At 38.0% G+C, this 22,194-nt stretch overlaps 1 protein-coding gene across 1 annotated transcript in view; it reads right to left on the reverse strand.

The window, feature by feature from the left end:
• Positions 1 to 1,768: 1,768 nt before the first annotated feature.
• TBX18 (T-box transcription factor 18) overlaps positions 1,769 to 22,194 on the reverse strand; it is a 28,742-nt gene continuing 8,316 nt past the window's right edge. The window contains exons 5-8 of the mRNA XM_081141113.1: positions 15,915 to 16,082; positions 12,412 to 12,476; positions 6,676 to 6,770; positions 1,769 to 4,733 (exon numbers count right to left, since the gene is read on the reverse strand). Coding sequence (XP_080997239.1) covers positions 4,009 to 4,733; positions 6,676 to 6,770; positions 12,412 to 12,476; positions 15,915 to 16,082 — 1,053 coding nt within the window. The 3' untranslated portion in view covers positions 1,769 to 4,008. The remainder of the gene's footprint in view (positions 4,734 to 6,675; positions 6,771 to 12,411; positions 12,477 to 15,914; positions 16,083 to 22,194) is intronic.

Below are 22,194 nucleotides of genomic sequence, written 5' to 3' on the forward strand. Positions count from 1 at the left end.
ACCTTTTTTTGTTCACTGTAAGGTAGGAAATATATTAAAGTCAGCTTCCTTTAAATACTAAAATACTATAATATGTCCTACCTATTGTAACTAAATAATGCACAGTTCCATTTAAAAGATAAAATCTAAGTAGTCCAATAAACTTAAAATAATCCTGATGGTGTTATGTTCTTTGTAAATACATATATTCCATATTCCAAAAGGTATATTTTTATAAAACCATTTTCCTACTATTAAGCTAAACATTATTTTTATACTAAGGTCATATGAATTTGAAATGGAAATAGTAAAGATTCTCATCCCAGCTACAACTTTCACACATTAAAAAAAAGGCCTAAAGTGCTTAACTTTGGTCCAAATTCATGATTGGGAAATCCATGGTTTAAAACCAAGCTTCCTAATTCCCAAGGAAATGATGTTCTCACCATACCAAAATTCCAAAAAAATAGAAAATTTATTATTTGAAAACCTATCAGCATGTAGATGGAAACTAAGTTTATATATCTGTTGGATGTTTCTATACTTGAATATATATTATTTTTTCATTTATAGTACTGATGTTTTTAAGCTTTGAGGTCCTAGAAGGCTGCAATCATGTATATCTATGTTATTAACTGTTCATATAATCAACCTCACTCTCAACTTATTGGATAACTTCTTATCAAGAATGATGATTAACATGATTAAAACAGAATATGGTAATAATTTAATAAAATTATTTCATTACCAGTGGAAGACTTATGAAAACCTCCATGTAGATGAGTCCATAAATTCCCCATGAGGAAACCCAGCATGGTTTTATTTGAAACAAAGGATTCTCTACAAACTTTTCTAATTAGAGAGTGAGTTGATGTAGCCTCCACCAACTCTACCATGACTCCTGAAAGAAGCTCACAAATGATTACTTTTAATGGCTTTATACCTGGTTTGGTTAGAAATCCCTCTTCTTGCACCTTTACTCCACCATCTAAATTTTCCCAGAATTGCCCTATTCCAAAAATTACTCTTTTATCCTAATAAAACCTCCAGCTATCTCCAAAGCTTCTCTTTATCTATTTCATACTAAAATGTTAGTTGCTGAAAGGTTTAAATCTGAGGAGCGCTGTCTCAAGAGGAATTCACATTTTCAAAGTGAGGTTTCTTTTTTTAAAAATTTCACTAATTAATGTAAAGAGTGAGTGTAAATTAATGTAAATAGTGACCCTTTGCTATATCAGCAACACTGTGCCCCAACCTCCTCTGGGAGCCACTGAAGTCTCCTGACCCCCTACATTCCAGAAATAGGGGTCAGCAACTGGGTGCCCCACTTGTGAAAAGCTGTTGACCTCTGGGAGGGAGCTTGTATGGAAGCAAGTGTTAATTTTCAAAATGTGACTGGTTGTGATAGCAGCAACCTCACCTCATCACAATGTCCCTTGGAATGTTTTCTCGTCAAGGGGTCTAGAAGTGATCTGTCATCACTGGTCAGTGGTACAAGCAGCTCATTCTTGTATCCTTGCCCTTCTCCCCTGGACCTGAAAAAAAACATACCGCACTGCCCTCCTCACATTTGAATTTTCATGTGTTCGACATTTGTCAGGGCTTCACCTTCAATAACATGGTCAGAGCACCAAGAAATTATATTTAACACATGAAAAATTAAAAAGGGTCATTCCTCCAAGCCTGGTCATTGAAAGCTATAAAATTTGTGTGTGGGGTATGCATATGTGTGCTTATTCTTGGAGCAACATTTATAGATACATTAAATGATTACCCTCCAAAGTCATAAAAGGGTTTAGTAACACACTTTAATATATAATTTCTTAAGCATTTTTTAATAAAATACAGATATATAATTATAATTATCAATGCATGTATGTCATTTAATATAATGATAAAAGCCTATTGTTGAAGTGACACGTGATGAATATTTACAGGATAACGTAAAGGAAACAGCATTTGTACAATATTGCTAAGTCAAAAAAAAAAAAAAAAGAATACTACTCATATTGTGGTTTCATCTCAAACCGCCAACAGCAAATAGGAAAATGCTTTCCTTATTAATACATATGGGTATAGATCGTTACTTCCATGTTTTCTGAAGATGGAAAACTGTTGTCTTCCTTGAATTATACCAAGCGCTAAGCTTGGGATGTACTCAAAGGACTTTCCCAAATCTTTGTCAAGCTATTAAAACCATACACAAATATCTTATATAGACCTACCTACTGGAAATAGTTCATGTCCCTTCATGCTAATCTTAAATTTAAAATCAAAATTAATTTGATGAACTGTCACAGAATGCATAAGGAAACTTACCAATATCTATAAATAGCCACATCCTGTGTAAATCCTGTTGAAATAGTAAAACCCCAAAACATCTATCAGCTGTGAAGAAAATCAGGAGCTATACTCTTTCCCCATCTAAACTAGGGATGAGCTAAAGCAACTCTGCTTAGCACTAAAGGCAATGGCACAGCTTTAACTTGGAAAATATATGAACTGCAATGAGTCAATGGGCAGACACATTGTTTTAGTTTCTCAACAGACATATGGCAGTGCTGGCCACCACACATGCTTAGCCTTTCCTATTCAGCTCATAATGAGCTATCAAGGTGACTTGTTTTGAAATTTTAAACCAGGTATTATTATTTCAGGGATTTTTAAAAAATTAATTTTCATTTTTCTATTTTCGAGGTTAAAAATGCTGTTGAGGTTAAAAGTTTTATAGCTCCTTTATCATAATTAGTATCTTCCTCCTTAGTCCTCTAAGAGGGCCTTTGTAGGACCCGGCTTTGGCCTTTGCACTACAGCCCCCAAAAGACAGATTGCTGGAGATAACCCCCTGAAATTCCTTACAGCGTTATTTAACACCATAAAGGCCTAGAATCTATCTGTTTTGGGAAAGACTCAGGCAGAGAGACAAGGTTAAGGAGGGGAGAGGTTTCAATTTGTAGGAGTTACAAGACATAAATAAGTAGCATAAATGCCTTTTTCCTTACTAACAGACCACGGGTCAGAAATCTCACAGCAAGATAGAAAAAATACCCTGAATGAAAAAACCATGCTATAAAAATCTAAGGGATAACTGACAATATTATTCCTCTTGATTTAAAAAGATAGACATTTCTCATTGGAATCAAAGAATTTGAAGTGAATTTGTTTTCTTTTTGTCATTCCACTCATATATTCCTTCCCTGGTGAAAACTGGAACTTAAAAGTGTTTATAGAACATTCTTTAACGGTCTACTTGGTAAACTAAATAAAATGAGCAAAAAATCCAAAATAAGGGAAATTTGTTCTCTGCAGATGAATAAACACCTCTTATATGCCCAATAGAAAATGAAAAGAAAAAAAAATCGCAGGCTTCTCTTCCACCTTCCTTAAGAAAATAATTATTATGAATTATGGATTTTTACAGAACCACAGTCATCTAATGTCTGTGATAAGAGCAAGCAGGAACACAAATGCTAATCCTTCATGATGATAAATACTTCAGAACTGATACTAAGACTTCAACTGGCTTTTGCATTTTAGTTCCTCACACTGTGCCCAACAATAACAGAAATCACAAGATTATGTGTGCTGGTTACTGTTGGTTATCAACACTCAAATATGAAACTATATAGAGCATTTTTCTGATAAATTGTTATAAGTCTTAGTCTGGTTACTATCACTGTCAAGTTTTAAGTTTGCTGTTTGGTTTTTGGAAGAGTCTGAGAACTTTGGTTAAACATACTGCATTGCCGCCAATACTCTGTGCAAGTAGGGGAAAAACAGAGGGAGGGTGTGGTTTTGTAGGCTTCAAAACTCCACATGCTATGTACAGTATACACATATACCATAGATAATTACAGTCTCACCATGAGGAAGTAAAAAAACTCAGTAAGCCTTCATTTTCTAGTATATGTACATTTTACAAGCTACTGATAGTTTCTTTTCATATTGCTTTCAAAACAAAACAAAGAGAAAGAGAAAAAAGAAAATACATTAGATCAATTCGAATGTAGTTTTAACTTAAAGGCTTCATCAGACCATATGTGCAGACACTTGAGATGATGACAGAGTTAAGCTTCCTAGGGTCCTAGAGTCAAAGAAACTCTGCTGACCCCCACTGCTAAGCAGGTGCACTCCTTCCACAGGGGGCAACATCTGCCGATCAGTCATGGTCCCACTCGGTGAGGACCCCAAGAAACTTCCTTGGGAAGAAACAATTTTCTCAGGACTGGCAGCCAGTTTGGGGGATGTGGAGAAGTTATATCCGTACAAGGCACAGGGGCTGTGTAACCTGAAAGTATTATAGGAACCCTGATGGGTCTGGTTAGCAGCAAAGGCATTGCTGGAGGGTGAAGGCATGATGTACTGGAGCTGGGGGGACATCCCCGAAATCTGCATGGACAGGCTGGTCTGCGGGCAGCTGAAGGTGTCCCCATCGGCGCCCCCCATGGACATGTTCACCGAGGCGCTGCTGCTCACGCCCACATAGGAGGGAGTCCTGGGTGGGGCGAAGGTCTCGCCGGTCTGGTTGGTGAGCCTGTTGTAGGTCTCCGCCAAGGATGTGCTGTATCGGTTGAGGGTGAGGCCGGACCGGGCACAGGCAGAGTAGTCAGCCGGGGCCAGACTACACAGCTGGCTGGTATTGGGCCCCAGATGGAAGGCCGGAGAGGAGCAAGGGGAGCCAGACAAAAGATGAGGGTGGGTGGCAGCAACGCCATTCCCAGAACCTTGGAGTAAGGTGGAGGAACTTGTATTTCCTACAAGAGAAGGTGAAATGTAAAGAGCACCGACTCCACAGGCATCTTTTCCTTTCAATTTTGTAAACAGGAGCTAGACACTGCTTGTTACAAGGGGTGCTACAAAGATGAAAAGGAGATGGTTTCAGCTCCCAAAGAATTGTCATTTGATTGAACTCAGATGAAATATTTTAAACACAGATCCTCTCAATATTTTCAAGGCAAATTATCTCCCCAGGGAATAATGTATATTTTTAATTGCAGAAATATCAGGATATCACCACACAGAATTTCCACATTTTCTTCCTCAATTAGCTTTCTAAAGTTTTCTCATTTACTATATTATTATAAATACTGACCTTCCCAGCAACTTCATAAAATACGAATTTCATCTTACTCTGTATCTTGTTCCAAAAGTATAACCATCACCTCTCTTCTACCCAGCTTTCACCTTTTCTTTCAGCAGAGCTTACTCTGGATCAATAATATTGTCTTGTAACAAAAAGAAGGAATTCAAAGGAAAGCCCTGAACTGGTGAGAGGCACATCCTGCCTCAAATATGTCTGCAGTTGGATGGCCACTGAAAGTTTATGTGCGTCAATGACTTTACTACAAAGGACTTGGCAATTGCAACAGGCAAAGTCTAGAACTTCAATTTTTTTCATTTCCAACTAAGAACATGTTGGTGAATCACATGCTAACACAAGAGCAAACACAGTCCTGTGAAACAGGGAGTGTGGCTAACCCTAGGTCCAATCAATAATGCCAATGTTCCGTGCTTCTATGTCCCTGAATCTATTTTGTTTATCAGTTTATTTTGTTCATTAGATTCCACATATGAGTGAGATCATATGACACTTGTCTTTCTTTGACTGGCTTATTTCATTTAGCATAATACTTTCCAGGTCCCTCCATGGATCTGGGGGGGGGGGGAGTGGGAGTGGGAAGAGATTAACCGAAGAACTTATATGCATATATGCATAACCCATGAACACAGACAATAGTTTGGTGAAGGCCTGGGGGTGGGGGAGTGGAGGGCGTCAATGGGGGATAAGAGGGGTACATCTGTAATGCTTTCAACAATAAAGATAAATTTAAAATAAATAAATAAATGTTGCCTCAAAAAACAAAAAAGCAAACATCAACAAAAAAACACAGCGATGGTGGCTGACTCCCCTCTCTGGATTTGCTGGCAGATTGGTGTTTGCAAACTTGACAGAACTTAGGGGGAGAGAAAAATTCCAATGGACTGGACAGGCTGTAAAACCTTCACTGCACTAGCGACAGTGTTTTATATAGCTTCTCAAAATAATTGAAAAGCCCAATCCAACCAATGATAATTCTCTAAAACACAGCATGCTAAATTCTCAGTGGGGAGCTGGGCAGGATGGGTGTAAATAGCCTGAGTGTGGGAGGGGGCCGAGAGTCCCACCTACACCCAGCAGAGAAGGGGGTGCACGGAGGCATCATTCCTCTCTGTCCAGTTCCCTCTAAGGAAACTAGCCCTGCGCTTGGGAGAAATGCACGGAGGTGAGCCTAGGGGAGTCTGCCCAAGTGTGCCTGACCTTCTCATCATGAATCCAGCAGGGGAACCCTGCCTGGAGGCAATTCTGGTGAAGGACGAGCGGAAGCTGACAAGAAAAGGTGAACTAGAGCCAGCAATGGCTTTTCTCCTGCCATGCACCTGGCACCAGAGCCCCCTAGTCCACCTCTAATTTTACTAAGAGATTTCAGGTGAGGTAAAGGTCATAAAATCTATAAACAGCCTAAAACTTAACCTAAGACCACAGTGCCATTTTTCCTGGTCCATCGCCACACCACCCAGAAAGAGGTGGATCCTGCAACGGGAGGATGCCGGTGCCGAGGTCACCACTGTGGATGGAAATAATGACTTGCATATTTTTCACTGCTGAGCTTCTAGGCAGGAACTGACTCTTTATATGACTGGAAGGCTGTGATTTACCTTGCTTGGGAATTCCAGGAATATCTTCAAAGGTGAGAGTCCGTAGTGAAGGTCTCCAGAATGCATAGGACTCCACGAGGGCTTCCAAACCCATTCTAAACAGAAGGATCAGGATGGGGGTGGACAAAAGAAGCTGCGTTAGGAGCACCGGAGCCTTCCTCGGTAACAAGCAGCTCAGAGAACACCCGTGGTGTTGACAGTGCCCCCCCACATTGGCAGGTGAGAAGCTTGGCACAGGCAGAAAGAAATGCTTCAGAGATGGGCTACCATTCCGCCACTAGGAGCACAAGAGGATAGAAACCTCCAAGAAGTCCTGTGAATGTTAGAAAACTAAGCCGACCTTGGAGGATTAAAGGCTGCCCCCTTGGGCTAAGACAGGCTGAAGAGCGGCCATCCTAGCTGGTGTGACTCCATACATCTGCTGTGACCTGGAACCCACCCTCTCTCCCTGTTACCTTACTTCTCCCTCTGGTGAGGAAGCCTCTGCTACAAAGCACGCCCTGTGAAGCCACCTCTTTCCTAAGAGGCATTTCTGCCCATCCTTCATTGCCTCGGCAGCCAGTTTAGAAGAGCACTCCTCCAAAGAAAAATTTCTCTCTTGGGGGCTCGATCTCCGCCACATCCAGGGCAGCCAGGGTGGGCTCTCGCTCTAGCAACGGAGGTCTGAGGGGCAGCACTGGCCTCTCAGCCCACAGTGAAGCAGGATCACAGGAAGGTGGTCGCACAGGGCAGTAAGGTATACGGGGCTAGCATTAGCGTCAAACATTATTTTAAAATCCCTACATATACTTAGTGGATGGATACTTAAGGGGACAGGACAAATGGGTTATGGACTATTTACATGATATATGCATATTTTAAAACAAGGGCAACTACTCTAAATGCATATATACCTGTATGTATCTCCTACCATAAGTGATTCAGGGTCTTCCCTTCCTTATATCAGATAACTAAGTCCTCTAGGTTCTGGAAATGAGGCCCTTCATTCAACTAGCCCATTCTCAAGACCTCACCACTCTTCCCTCAACCACCTCAGCCCTAAGCAATTTGTTAATCTAGATAACGCTGTGCTTTTCATGAAACATATTCCATTGTAGGAAGTGGCTGCTTCCTGAGTGTCAAACAATACTCAGACATCTCTTGTGATGGTTAGATACAGTTTTATTTAATACAGGTAATCTGTGTTTAATGTAGATATTAAAGATAGATTCATCTCTAATAGCTTAGAGTAGGTGTGCTAACTCCTCTGCCTTCCCTGCATCTCTAAGTCAGGAACTAGGAAGTAAGATTAAAGGACTCCCACACACCACAAACACACCACCTAGACAACACCTGTGGTAACTGATATGTGCAGACAAAATCATCTTACACAGCCTGCCCTTCTCTTCTAAGGTTTTACGAATTGAATTTGTTGATTTCTGTCATGACTCCATAAGAAGCATGACTACCCTGTCTCAGCGACGGGAGGCAGCTATGTGTGAGGATGGGTGGTGTGGTCATGCACAGGCTTGCATACATGAACCATCCTCAGAAGAGACACACATGGACCTGAATCATCTCTGAAGGCACAGGTTCAGGGGGATGCTGCTCTGGGAGCACCTCCAACAGCCGTCACCAGCGCCACACAGGGGTGAGAACAGGGCTGCCAAAGGGGAGAGAGGACACAGAGTGGACCTGCACATGCCTTACCTGGGCTGCACTGAGAGTGAAGCCAAATGTAATCAGTGTGCCACAGAGAGAACTATTTAATGGTAAGGATACTAGATTGAGGGTCAGGAGAACTGAGTTGTGACTGCAACTCACTAAAACTCACTATGTGACCTTAAGTATTTATTCTAACTTCACTGGACTTCAATTTCCCACAAACTGGGGATTAGAATACGAAAGCTTTGAATCCTGTCCTAGCTCTAAAGTTGTTGCTACTAAGTGATTTTCCCCAAACCAGGCATCATATCTGTGGCTGACCACAAGCAGAATCCAAGATCACTCTACTGAGTAACGTTTTATGTACATTAACGTATTAATTAGGAGAGTTTGGCAGCCTGCATATAGCCAGCTTGTCATTTAATACTCCACTAACGAATGCTAGGTGCTGTTTAGTCGATTACTCTGTATTTAGCCTATACTAATCTTAAATTTGTATGATGTCCTATAAACAAGCTTTTTTAAAAGCTAAAGAATGTTAGGACACGGTTTTGTATAAAACTGCTTTTATATTACCACACAGATGAGTTTTAGTAATCATAGTTTTAAATATTAAAGATATCAAAATGGTCATGAAGTGGTCTCAAAGGAAATTTACTCAGAGGTAATTAATGAGTAGCCACCGGACTTCAAAATTTATTAACTATAGAAATGAGCATTAACACATTGCTTGCATTAGCAGTGTAAACTTTATTATGTTTCAGATACAAATCCATACATTAAATTCTTGTGGAGGAGTTATTGATCATCTCAAACAGAGACCCCTAAGCTTTAAAGAGGGCTCTGAAGGTGACATATCTACAAGTGATCTAATTTGGAGCTATTGATGTTTTTCTTGAGGCTGTTTCACACTACAAGTTCCAGAAAGGATTTCAGATATTTCGCAGGAAACAGTTATAAAATATTTATTAGCTGAATCTGGACTTTTTTAAAAAAGCCTTCATTTTCTCCAGTAATGGAGACTTTTCCCGTCTAGTTAAAGGAAAGATAAAAGGCACCTCCTGCAGGAGTGTAGCCAAGGCGATAATTTATACAAGATGCCTTTGAACAATTTCCACATTTTATCACCACCCTAATTTATGCTATCAAATGGCCAAGTTTATTTAGTAAAATGGTTATGTTTTTCCTGAAGTATTTAAAGAGAAGAAATTTTTGTACCTTCCTGAGTAAAAAATTTTATAGGGTCAAACCTAAGGCCTAACTGAAGAATGAAACTATTCTCAGCACATAAATTCTCTTTCACGTAGCAAATGTCTTGCAGGAGAGCTTTTAAGGGCTGAAGCTACTGATTCCTATAAAATAGGCTGTACAACCGTAAATAGCCAGGAAGGGATAATTTTTAATTAAGGCAAATTGTTTTATAAAGTTTAAAAAATCACAAGTCCATGTTTATTTCTTGTCCTGCTTAATTTGTTTATTTCATGTATGGGGAAAAATAAAAATAGAATTTGCATTAAAAAGCAATAACAACAGCAATAGAATCAGTGGTATTAAAGAAATATATTGAACTTTTTCTCATGGGCTTTCTTCTCTAATACATAAAAAATATCACTCTTCCCCCAAGCCTTCAGCATCAATGTACCCTCTAAGTTTAAAATATAACTCAGGTTCTTTTTTTTTTTTTTTTTTAAGGAAAATAATATATAAATTAGAAAGCTTTAAGGCTGATCTAATTCTCTCTTCTCCAGATAAGTGTCCTTTGCATTTATCAATGGAAAATGTTAAAATCAGATATTTTTTAATGGGGAATATCGGTTTATAGATATTTAACATTCCAAAATGAGCACTGAAGAGCTTAAATATGAGAAGCAGAAGAAGTCATTTTACTGAGAAGAAAAGTGAAACTATTCATTTTACTAACAAGAAAGCTATGTATAGGCTCAGTATGTTTTTCCTGTACTAAGCTATTGTTTAAACATTTGAAGCAAAATAAAAATTTTAAGTTTCAGCAAAATTTAAGAGTGTTAAAACATAATTCATTACTTTCTGTATATCCACTGAAAATTCTATAAAAGTGTTAGAGTCAGGAAAGAAACAGCAGTAAGCACCATGGGTGCCATGCTTCTATACTCCCGAAACAGCCACAGGGAAGGAAAACATTCATCTTAAACCTAGTATTTTGACTTCACCAAACAATGGACTTAGTAGTTGACTTTTCACCAAAGCCACTTATTTTCACTGACCAAATGTACAAAAACAGATGCCTTTGAATTATGCTGACATATCTAGAAATCTTCCTGAAAACTTATCATATCATGTCACTTCTACTTGTAGGTTTATTCACTATTATTATATACGCCAAATATGCCTTTAAAAATTAACCAACAGTGTGTAAGCAGTGTGATCCCCCAGTGGCAACGGCAGTGAGGTCTTGCTAGAGCTAGCCTACTGGAGAACTTGGACATGGTTCCTGGCTGTATACTCTCCAAGCCTCAGTGCCGCCCTCCTGAAGTTCCAGTGAGTTTTAATAAATGTATTCTCGGCTTAAAAAAGAAGAATAACAAACTGAAATGTATGCAAGACTCTTAACTGAATAAATGCTATTCTGCTATAACCAAAACCACAAGAAGATTCCACCAAAGTATTTGTCAAATTAGAGGAGTCCTCCCGCAAAGGCTCCCTTCAGTCACTTCACCAGTAATCATCTCAGTTACTAAATCATTCAACTTTCAGAAACTCCTCTGAAAAGCAAAGTTAACCAGGAGCTAATGTAACATAACAAAAGCCAAGCAAAGTTTTTCTCCACACTGAAACAGACATCTAAAAACACAGAATAATTTCAATACAGCAGACGTCGCAGCGTAGGAACACTCACAAATCTTCCCACGCAGTGAAGAATTTCAGAGGGAAGCCCTGCTGTTAGTCTTGCTCTACCTGAACCAAGTTAAAGGCTACTCTAGAAGTAGTATTTTAGCTGCCTTTTAGTCCTCTCACCGCATGGTGTTTAAATGACACCATTGCATAGAAAATGAAATCAAGTCTCTGCTAGCACTTGAGTGTATTCTGAGAAAAGGTCTCTGTCTATACCTGCCTTGCCCAGTTAATCAGCAGAAATAACTAAAAATCTGGACTACTACCTGTTTTCTTTCTACAATTTTAAATGAAATTGTCCTTGAAATAAGACAATGGGGGATTTTGATTTCATGTAGATACAATCTATCAATACCAAGTTTTCAAGGAGTATTAGAATAATTCCTGGAGTAACATAATAAAAATTTCTCAAATACTTTTTTAAAAACAAAATGCTTTTAAAAACATTGAAGTCAAAGCCTTACCCTGAAAAGGCATCTGGAGAAAGTTAGTCTGTTATTACTCTCTACTACTATCAACAGTTATTTTAGAAAATGTTGCACTGAACTGTATTGGAATAAAATCATATCAATAAATTCAAAAACTCTTGGCACACAGACTAGGGTGATCTGCTTTTTGATAAAAGTAATAGAGTGGAATTCATTATTGTAGCTCTCCCACTTAGTACAAACACCATAAAACACGACACAGAAAAAATAAACAAGTGTGTGGCTGTCAGCGGAGCCAAGACAAATTTGGAAACTAAAGAACATCAGCTCTCTTGGCAATGGGGAGTAGTTTCATATTCTAGTTGGAATTCTGAAGGAACAAGAGACCCACCATATTCTGAAGACAGAATCAATAGATAGTTATGACATCACTAAGCAAATTCTAAACCAAGAGCAGATGCAGAGCGGATACTACCTTGGATTTTGAGGCTGCTGGGCCTGTAAGGGCAGTCTTCCTCAAGGCCCCTTCAGAGGGAGCATGTGCTGTACACCCTGAGAACTTCCATTTTCACCCCAGCATCACAAGTCAAAGTTCGCCTTAGGAATGGCCACAACACTATACCCAAAATAAGTTATAACCAAGGCCCAATAGCATTAACAAATTTAAATCCTCATCAGAAATTATTTCCAAACCATGTCAGTAAATTTAATTGTTTCCTTTGTAATGGAAAATTCACAATAAAACAAATCAAATATATTTATCACAGCCAGAATGTTCTTCACTAAGACTTACCTGTTGCGCCCAGAGTCTCGGAAGCCTTTGGCAAATGGGTTCCTGTCTATCTTCAAGCGAGTAATCTGCAGAGTAAAAAAAAAAAAAAAAAAAAAAAATCACATCAGATCTTATTATAAACACCAAATAAGGTAATTAAAAAGGGAAATGATGGAAGAACTATAAGTAATTCCAAAATTAAAGTGTCAGAGGGTTCTATTGTGTTCTTCTCTAATTTCCCAGGTAATTTATTATCATAGCAGCAAAGCTAGAGGAAAATTTCGGAAATCATCCAGACACTTATCTGCTATGAAAATATGCTTTTGGCCCAGCCAGGGTGGCTCAGTGGTTGAGTGTCAACCCATGAACCAAGAGGTCACAGGTTCGACTCTCAGTCAGGGCACATGCCTGGGTTGTGGGCTCGATCCCCAGTGGGAGGCATGCAGGAGGCAGCCAATTGATGTTTCTCTCTCATTGATGTTTCTCTCTCTCTATCTCTCTCCTTTCCCCTCTCTCTAAAACCAATAAAAGCATTTTTTTTTTTATAAAAAGAAACTATGCTTTTAATATGCCTAGAGAAGGAGATTATGAACAGTATGTTGATAACTTGCCCTTTGTTTTCCAATCTCTCTGAACTAAAGTTCTTCCCTTTAACTCTGTGACATGGTTTCATCCTATTTCTCTTACAGTGGTGGTGATGGGAAACAGCTAATATCCAACTTCAATTTAACAGTCATTTACATGCCTGAATGTTTTAGGTTCCTACATACCCTTTCCTTCAGTTAGGTAATGGACACCCCTTTAACTTTTCTGCCTCTGTGTTTTTCTCTCTCTTCTTGAACCATCTTTATGACTCTCATCTGAAAGTTTTACGTGTTCCTCCTCTTTTACCTGTGGAGTCCTGACCTCGCCAGAGTATACAGTGATGTCTAACCAGAGGTAACTACTATTTGAAGGTTCTAATGGGGTTAAATCTTATACATGTAGGAGAAATTAATGATGTTTTCTTTTTTTTTTTTTTAAACATATCTTTATTGATTTCAGAGAGAGGGAAGGAGAGGCAGAGAGAGATAGAAACATCAATGATGAGAGAGTCATTGATCAGCTGCAGCCCGCAACCCGGGCATGTGCCCCCACCAGGAATCGAACCCCAATCGCCTGGATCCTAGGTCGATGCTCAACTGCTGAGCCACGCCCGGCCGGGCTAATGATGTTTTCATTTTAACTACAGTTCTAACTTGTTGACTCATAACCAGTTTCTTGCCCACTCAGACCCCAAGATTTGGGGGGAAATTTTTTACAAATAGTCTAATCACTTCCATTAAAAACATTTTTTAGTTATATCAACTTGAAATTAACACTAGTTAAAAGTATCCCATCTATTTCTTTCCAGATCACCACTTTACCCAGAGGAATTTATAGCCTATTTTCCAAGAAGCACATCATGCTTTGTTTCCTATGTTCCTTGGTGTCTCGGAATCTACAAAGTTAATGAACATACTCTGATTGTATGAGGACAAACGCTGTTGGATAACACTAAAGCAGACAGGCATCTTCACAGAGTCATCTTCACTGACCCTAGACTGTCCTGTACGTGCCCTCAGCCATCCTCCGTCAGCCATGTGACCACTGAGATACATGAGCTCCGTATGATATGTTTTTAGTATGTGGATAAAACTACATTATAAATGAGATAATAAGGGTTTGTAATTAATTTACTATGTCTGCCACTCTCTCACTGAAGGAATTCTTTATAATTCATTATAGCTCAATTCTGTGTTCATTAAATAATGTTTAAAAAACATTAAATAATTTAAATATACATTTAAAATAGTATTCTTTAAGTACAGATTTATATAATGGTACTGTGTCTAAATAGAGATATAGCACAATTACCATTATTATTTTTATTACTGACACCTCATCTATTGAGTGTATACCATGTATGTTGTACTAAGAGTTTTATGCCTAGCATTGTGTTTAATTCTCATAGTAACTTATATGTAGCTATTATCCCAATTCTATGTTTTCTTTTAAACTGAGGCTTAAGTTTCCTATGATCATAAGGTTTCTTGGTGGTGGAACTGGGCTGGGACCCCAGGCTTTAGAGCCCATGCTGCTAACCACCAGGCTAGGCTGCTTACCAATTTTCCATAAGTTCTTCAAAATAGTAGCTGGGAAGTTTAAAAATGAACATGATTGAATTTTATCATCATCAATTTCCCTTTTAATTTTTCCACCCTCTTAATCGATTTGTCAGCATTTGTTAACTACTGTTAGTCACCAACGTGTACCAAAAGCTCACTGTATCTCATTTATTGTATCACAGAGGCTGGGAGAAAAAACCTAATTAACACAGTTAATTTTTGTGTGTTCGAAAAAGAGGGAGAAAGAAACAGTGACAGAGAAAGAAGGTGAATTGTTTAGTACCTTTTTTTAACAGGTACTAAAAGACTCTGCTCTTTTTTCCTCATGCATTATATTTTTCCTCTAAAAAAATTCATTTTCTGCACCTAATATACTTTAAGAATATCTTCCTAATTATCGCTAGCCCTTCTAAAGGTTAACTTCCTGTTGCTGCCTAAAAGCCTGTATAAAGGAAAGGTGTGACAATGTAAGTGTGAGAGACAGGACAGCTTTGGCCGTGGGACTGGTGTCTTCATAGGAATGAGAGTGGATGAGCCTCTCAGCCTTAAAGGAGATCACACAGGACTGGATCCATATCTCCTAAGAAACTTTAAAATAATAGAAACCACAACAGAGGGATTATAAAGCCTTAAAATTTTTAACTGAGATGTATATAAATTTAAAGAAAAATGGAGACTAAAATAATTCTGCTGACAACTGAATTTTTTTTTTAAATGTACCACAAACCACATCAGCCTCAACTATATCCGTATTTCTTATGAAAACTGACCAGAATTGCATGAATTAAATAATTGGCTTGATTCAATTCTCCACCTAGTTGACACAGCCTTAAAAATATATGTACGCTTACCCATACAGACAAGAAACATTTCATTTTTCAAATTATTTCCAAATTTAGATTAGAATTACTCCACAATTGTTGATCTCTCAGACTATAAGCATATGCATCACGCTTATCACAATTAAAGCATATCTTGACAGAAACAGCCCATTTTGTATATATCCCCAAATGACTATAAAGGATAAGTGCTTCTGAAATATTTCTTGTAATACAGAGATTGTAGTTTTAAAATAAAGTGACCTGCCAAAGCCCATGCTCTATGATACAATTCACTTTTCATATTCCACATGTCTACTTCTTAGGCAATATACACACTTTCTAATTTTACTATGACATCATGACTCACTATCTCAAAATGGAAAGTAAACCTACACTGTCAGTCATGAGACACATTCCTGTCTAGTCTTACTTGGGGAATCATGGATGAAGAATTTTTACTGCAGTATATATAGACCCTGGACATCATATATGACAATTCATGTTTGTTTACATTGGAAATGAAAGTCCAGAAAGATACTGATTCTGAGAACAATACCTGCTGATTCTGATAGGCTGTGACAGTCGTGAAAACAGTTTCTGGAAAGGAGAATGCTTTCACTCCCTCCCCAGACGGCACAGGCTTGATGGGAGAAAGATCATCTCCACAGTCTTTACGGATGACATGGACACGTGGTTGGTATTTGTGCATAGAATGAAGAATAATCTATGTCAAGGAAAGAAAAGCCAAATTCATCAGGAACTTATGTCCCAATCTCAACACCATGACTAAATATTTAATATGTAAAATAAATCACAGTTGGAAATGAAAATTTCCAAGGATGCAGAAATGCCAGTCTAATAAAGTATATCAAAATTGGAGAAGGAAGGCTAGGAAGTTATTTGTAAAATATGCATAAAAATACCAAAAAAAAAATCATTATTTTGGTGTAACCCTGTGAACTTAACATCAAAATTTCTGTTTCTAAAAATACAAAAATAAATTTGTAAGTATTTTACTTATAACGAGCTGAATGGAACATAGAGTCAAAATCAATAAAACCAAAAGTGAGATTGAAATGATTATTTAAATTCCACCACATCCATCCCCTAAAAAAAATAAGTATTTGCACACCAAGGTTTTCTTCCAAGAACATTAAATAATCCCCTATTAATGACTGCAACATGTCTATCAGGGGCAAAGGGAATTTTAAGGGTACCCCAGGGTTTGCCTTATTGTGTGGCTCACAAAGTCTCTGGTTTGTCTGGAGAGCCCAGCGTCCATGCTTCCATCACAACAAAGCTTCCAGAACCCAGACACCCGGAGATGGAAAAGCTGGTGCTCTCAGACTCTGCTGGGGGAACCTGATAATATGCTTCAACTGCCTTCTACCCAATGATTCCACTTATGAGAATTTATCCTAAGGAAATATTAAAAATCCAGAAACACAATTCAGGTACAAAAATGTGCAGCATGCCATTTATAACAGTGGGAAAACTATAAAGCACTTACATGAGTAGACTGGTTAGGTTAATGAAAGACAACACAACTGGATATGGTATTATTCAGCGATTACTAATGCTGTTTAGGACATTTTTAACCACATAATAAAATGCTTCCTTTTAAATTTTACATAATAAAAAAGGATCCAAGTTGTTTATAAACTTATCACAACTATATAAAAATAGACAGTAAAAAGGACCCATACAAAGATATGAGCAGTGATCATCTCTGGATGATGGGATTAAGGGTGAATTTCTTTTTTCTTCTTCTTTACATATTTTATGCTTTCAAGTTGGGGTAAAGAAACAGCCTCACCCAACAGAATTTTCTGTTTGCTGCTGGGGCTCCATATTCATTAATGAGTTTAATTAACAAGCCTTTATCTTTCCTTAGCTATACGATTTGAATTCAGGTTTGGGGGTATTAGGAGTTTGGAGGGGAAATGCTTAAACAAAAGTCTAGGAAAAACACAGTGGTTGACCTGCCTCATGTTTTTCAGGATTCAGGCAGTTTCAGAAGCTGGCCAGCCCGAACACAAAGAGCCCTCTACCCAGAGAGTGTATGGCTGCCACAAAGGATGTCTTTACACTCCGGTAGTAACCAGCACAGTGGTTGGTTTGGTTTTGTATTTTTACCCTAACATTTCCTTTCTATCACTGGAGGAAATGCCTGGGTGGCAGACATGCTTGAGGGGGAGGCAGCGTAAGTTTGAGGAAAGGAGAAGAGGGGATGGCAGCCCTCATCATCACCTGGGGACACACACCTGAACCTGCAACCACTGGAAATTCTCTTTCCAAGTCTAAAAAAGAACAGTTTGCAGTAACCTATCAGTGGCTCACAAAATCAATTTAAAAAGTTGCTACCAGACATTTTTTTAAAATAAGTGAAATTATAACATAAAGCAGAAAATAGAGTGCGCTGCTTGTAGTAAGGATATGTGTTTTTTTTTTTTGCAAAACACTGTTTTCTGTGTGCAATAGGTCATAACATAATGTATATCTGACTGTGAGTCAAGTAAAAAGTCTGAAAAACACAGAAGATTTTATTCTAATGATCAGTAACTTCCAGGGCAGGAGAAAAACTGAAGAAAGCTACCTCACATTAAGCAACTAATAAATGCACAGCTAATTTCAGAAGATTAGAATGAACTAATTGACATGAAGGAAACAAAAACTGATTTGAGTTTCTGTTTACCAGTAAATGAAAAGGTGTGTCTTGTTTTATGAAGTCTTTGTTCTCTCAAGCAGATTTCTCCACACAGCTATATATATTTTAATTCTATTTATTTTATTTGTCTATATCCTTACCAAATTTCCAAAATGAGTTAAGGTGAGGTTTACTGAGGTAGGGAACAGAAATACCTGATGTATGCCCATGTTTGCACTTTAAAAGACAACTGCCAATAATAATTTGAAGTTAACTAAGCAAAATAATTTTCAATATTATCTACAGGAATTTAATATGTCCCTAGAAGTTTTAGGGAATGCTAAACAAGCCTTGGTTCTTCTTTATAGCATAGCATTATTTGATTTTTAATGAACTATCAAACTTAAAATGATGAGTGGTCAATAATATTCTGCTTATTTAATAGAACAAGTAGAGCAAGGAGAACCACTGGCCTTGTAAACAAGACTACGATGATAATTCCCATCACTGAAACTCAAAGAATCACATCTGATCTGCATGTTCCATGCTTTCTGTTCTGTTTAGATGGAGGATTTCTTTTCTTTTTGGCATTACCTAGTAGCACAGATATCACATGGGTCTATGTCCATAATATGGAATGCAGCTTTGCAGGTTAATACACAATTTTTTTTTTAATTTTAAATATACCAGGCTTGAGTCAAAAGAATGATATTACTTATTTCTGATCTGATGGGCCTAAAGTACCTGTGGTTTGACAGATCTCCCAGCTGTACCTTATAAAACAGCTCAATAGGGAAACACTACCTGCTGACTCTGGAAATTTTCTAGATGACCTAAAAGCCAGTGTTGGAACAAGTCAAGCAAAGCACCAAGGAAGAGCAGATAACAGAAACCTGGCTCCCTGTATTTTTGGTGATACCAAGTAGTGACTCACTTTAAATGGTAGGGGGTAAATGCAGTAACAACAAGCTCCATAGCAAGGCGACCTTGGTTTTGTTTCAGGCATGCTACTGTGTATAAAGCACTCCTTACAAATATGTAGTTTCAAGTTCATCTGCTTATTTGATTAACTCAATATTTTCTGGTTCTAACATACCCATGAAAAAAACAAACCTCAGACAGCCAAAGTGACTTGTCCACAAACATGAATGTATTGAACCTCTAAAGCTGTTACAAGTTCTTTCCATCAAGGAGATCTCAGAAATCTCTCCTGTAATATCTTGCTTCCCCACTGCATTCTCAGACAGAAATGAGAACAGGGCGAGGACAGACTCAGAGCTAGGGTACTGTACATCATGCAACCCTCAGCAGCTGGGAACACAGACCCTTTCACAGGTTCCCTGGCTCTGGCTGCCTGGCCGTGCGTGCTTCTTTCCAAAGCACCCAGCACTGAGGGTATGGGTCCTGCTGAGGTTTAAGGTGCATCTGTAAATGTCTTCTAATTCTTCAGGAAAATGCTCATCTAAATGTTTCCCTCCAGACAGCAAATTCCAGGAGAAGAGGGAAATACGCACATGATCAGAAGCAAATACCCCACGTAAGCTGTCTAACCATCTGCACAGGGGTAGCCCAAGGACCAGCCTTGGTTTGTATGTAACCCAACAGAAAGCTGGCTACAGATTCCTCAAAAAGCAAGTAGGGATTATAAAGTCTTCACAAGATTCAAAGATTAGCTGTGGAGCAGTGGGACATTTCCACTCTAGATTCTTACCAATATTCCTTTCTAAACAGTCCCTGGTATTAGGAAAGATGAAAAGTCACTTTTGGGGAAACCACAATGACACCTAATCTCAGATCTCAGGCAGTCCTAGGTCCGGTAACAACCCTGTGAGAATTTGATTCCTGTGATCTCTATGGGTTTAATAAAAGTTTCAGGTCTACACGGAGTTCTCAAGTCACTGTGTTGAACATTTGTACATCTCTAGCAGAGTAAAACTGGGAACTGGGAGGGGGAAAAAAGTAAGAAAGCCATTTAGAAAAGCAAATTAGAAAGTCACTTCTCATTTGAGTCTACAGCTTGATGAGAGATTAGTATCACTTCCTTTTCAACTGGGGGAGGGGGACCTCAACCATGTAAGTGTAGAGGGGTGAGTCCCTGAGAGGTCTCTGCATGAGGAAAGGGACTGCTGAATTAGAAAGTCAGGGTACTACTGTCTTCCCAGACCTGACTCACATCAACAATAGAATAAGAAATGAATTCCTAATCTCTAACCTGAATGCATTTGGGGTCAAAACTGAGCAAATAAGCACAGCAGACACTCTTTATGAAGCCTCCCCAGTCTCCCTTGGTTGGAATAATGTGGCACCTTAGCTTCTCTGAGATGACAGCATGATCATTTGTGTATGTGTCTTCTCTTCCCATCTGGCTTCAAGATCACCAAAGGCAGAGACCGTGGCTTTTTATCTTATACTACATTTCACAAAGTCTTCAAAAATACGTTTTAAAAATAAATAATGAAAAGAGCATTTTCTCTCCAACATTCTCCTCTAGTATCAACTGATACATTTTTACCACTTGCCAAGGCAATTTCTTTGCTTCCAAAATGCATAGATATCTTTCTTTCTCTGTTCCCCACACGCATTAATTACCTCTCTTCAGTAAAGTATTACATCCTATCACAACCTTCAAGAAAAATGTGGTAGATGACACACTTATCTGGATTTTGCCTATTTTCTGCTGGTTTTGTTTTCTTAGTAGTGAAATATAATAATATTGTTATAAACAACTGAGTTTCAGTTTGTATGTAATGTTTTGTGTTTTAAACAAATGCTGTGTGATATTTAATTTTATGTTTCAAATTGGGTAGGCCAAAGTACCGATACAGGGGTGGGCAAAAGTAGGTTTATAGTTGTGACTACACAAAACACAGTTTATTCTTGCATTGTTATTTGTTAATTATTACATTATTTTCCATATGAATGATTGTAAACCTACTTCTGCCCGCCCCTATGTATTTAGTCAAACACCAGTCTGGATGTTGCCATGAAGGTATTTTTTAAATGAGCTTAACATTTAAATCAGTAGACTTTGAGTAAAGCAGATTACCCCTCCATATTGTGGGCGGACCTAATCCACTCAGTTCAAGGCTATTAAGAGAAAAAGACTGAGGTCCCCTGAGGAAGAGGGAATTTTGCCTCCAGACTGCTTTCAGAGATGAGCTACAACATCAACTCTTTCCTGGGTGTCCAGCCTGCCAAACTACCCCACAGGTTTCAAACCTACCATCCCCCCAAATTGCATGAGCCAATTCCTTAAAATAAATCTCTCTCTCTCTCTCTCTATATATATATTTATACACATCCTATTGGTTGTGTTTCTCTAGAGAATACTGTTTTTTAAATAAAGTCTGGTAAAATTACAAAGTCAAAATCATATAAATTACTAGATCTATGTCTAGTATTATAGATATTAAATATTAGATATAAAACCATTAATCTGATCTGAAAGCATTAGAATTATAAATGACTATATTAATTTAAATTATTAAAAGGAGTTTGTACCTTATCTATGACAGTATATCATTTTCAGACCCAATTATCTTTTTAAAAGATATATTCTCAAACTGTTGAACTCAGAAAAATAGAGTATATTTAAGCTTTTTAAAACAAGTAACACTTAATGGTGGTTATTTTTTAATTTTCTATTCCAAAAAAATAAAAGATCCCTCATGGGCATGCTGGCAACATATCACAGTCACCTCGCTCAAGGAGAATGAAGTCAAGTGAAAAATAATTGGTACAACTTGACTGTGAAAATAAATAATAAAAAGAAGAGAAACGAAGTAATACATTAAAATATAGGGCATGAAGTTGGATTCAGAAATGAAATCTTCTATGCTACCTTTCTAATTGTTTTAAATCATAAAAGGCAACAAATAAACAAAAGCACTGGCAAAGTGAGATAGATGCGTCTTAAAAATCTAAATGTTGCCGCCTTTGTACCACAATGAAACTCGTACTTGAATGTTTTCATTAAGGTCGATTGCTTAAGTTATTGTCTAGCAGCTTGCAAATCATATCCTGTCATCACACTATTACTAGTTTATGACAGTCTGCATCTTCGCTTTAAAAGATTTGCTCATAAATATGCTATCTTTATGTCACTCCTTGGAGAAATGAACTAGTTGGTTCATCTTTTTTTGTATGATGTACTCATCATCTTAATCCTGCATCGATCAAAACCCTCCCA

The sequence above is a fragment of the Miniopterus schreibersii genome (assembly GCF_964146895.1).
Source record: "Miniopterus schreibersii genome assembly, chromosome: 6".
Lineage (NCBI taxonomy): Eukaryota > Metazoa > Chordata > Mammalia > Chiroptera > Miniopteridae > Miniopterus > Miniopterus schreibersii.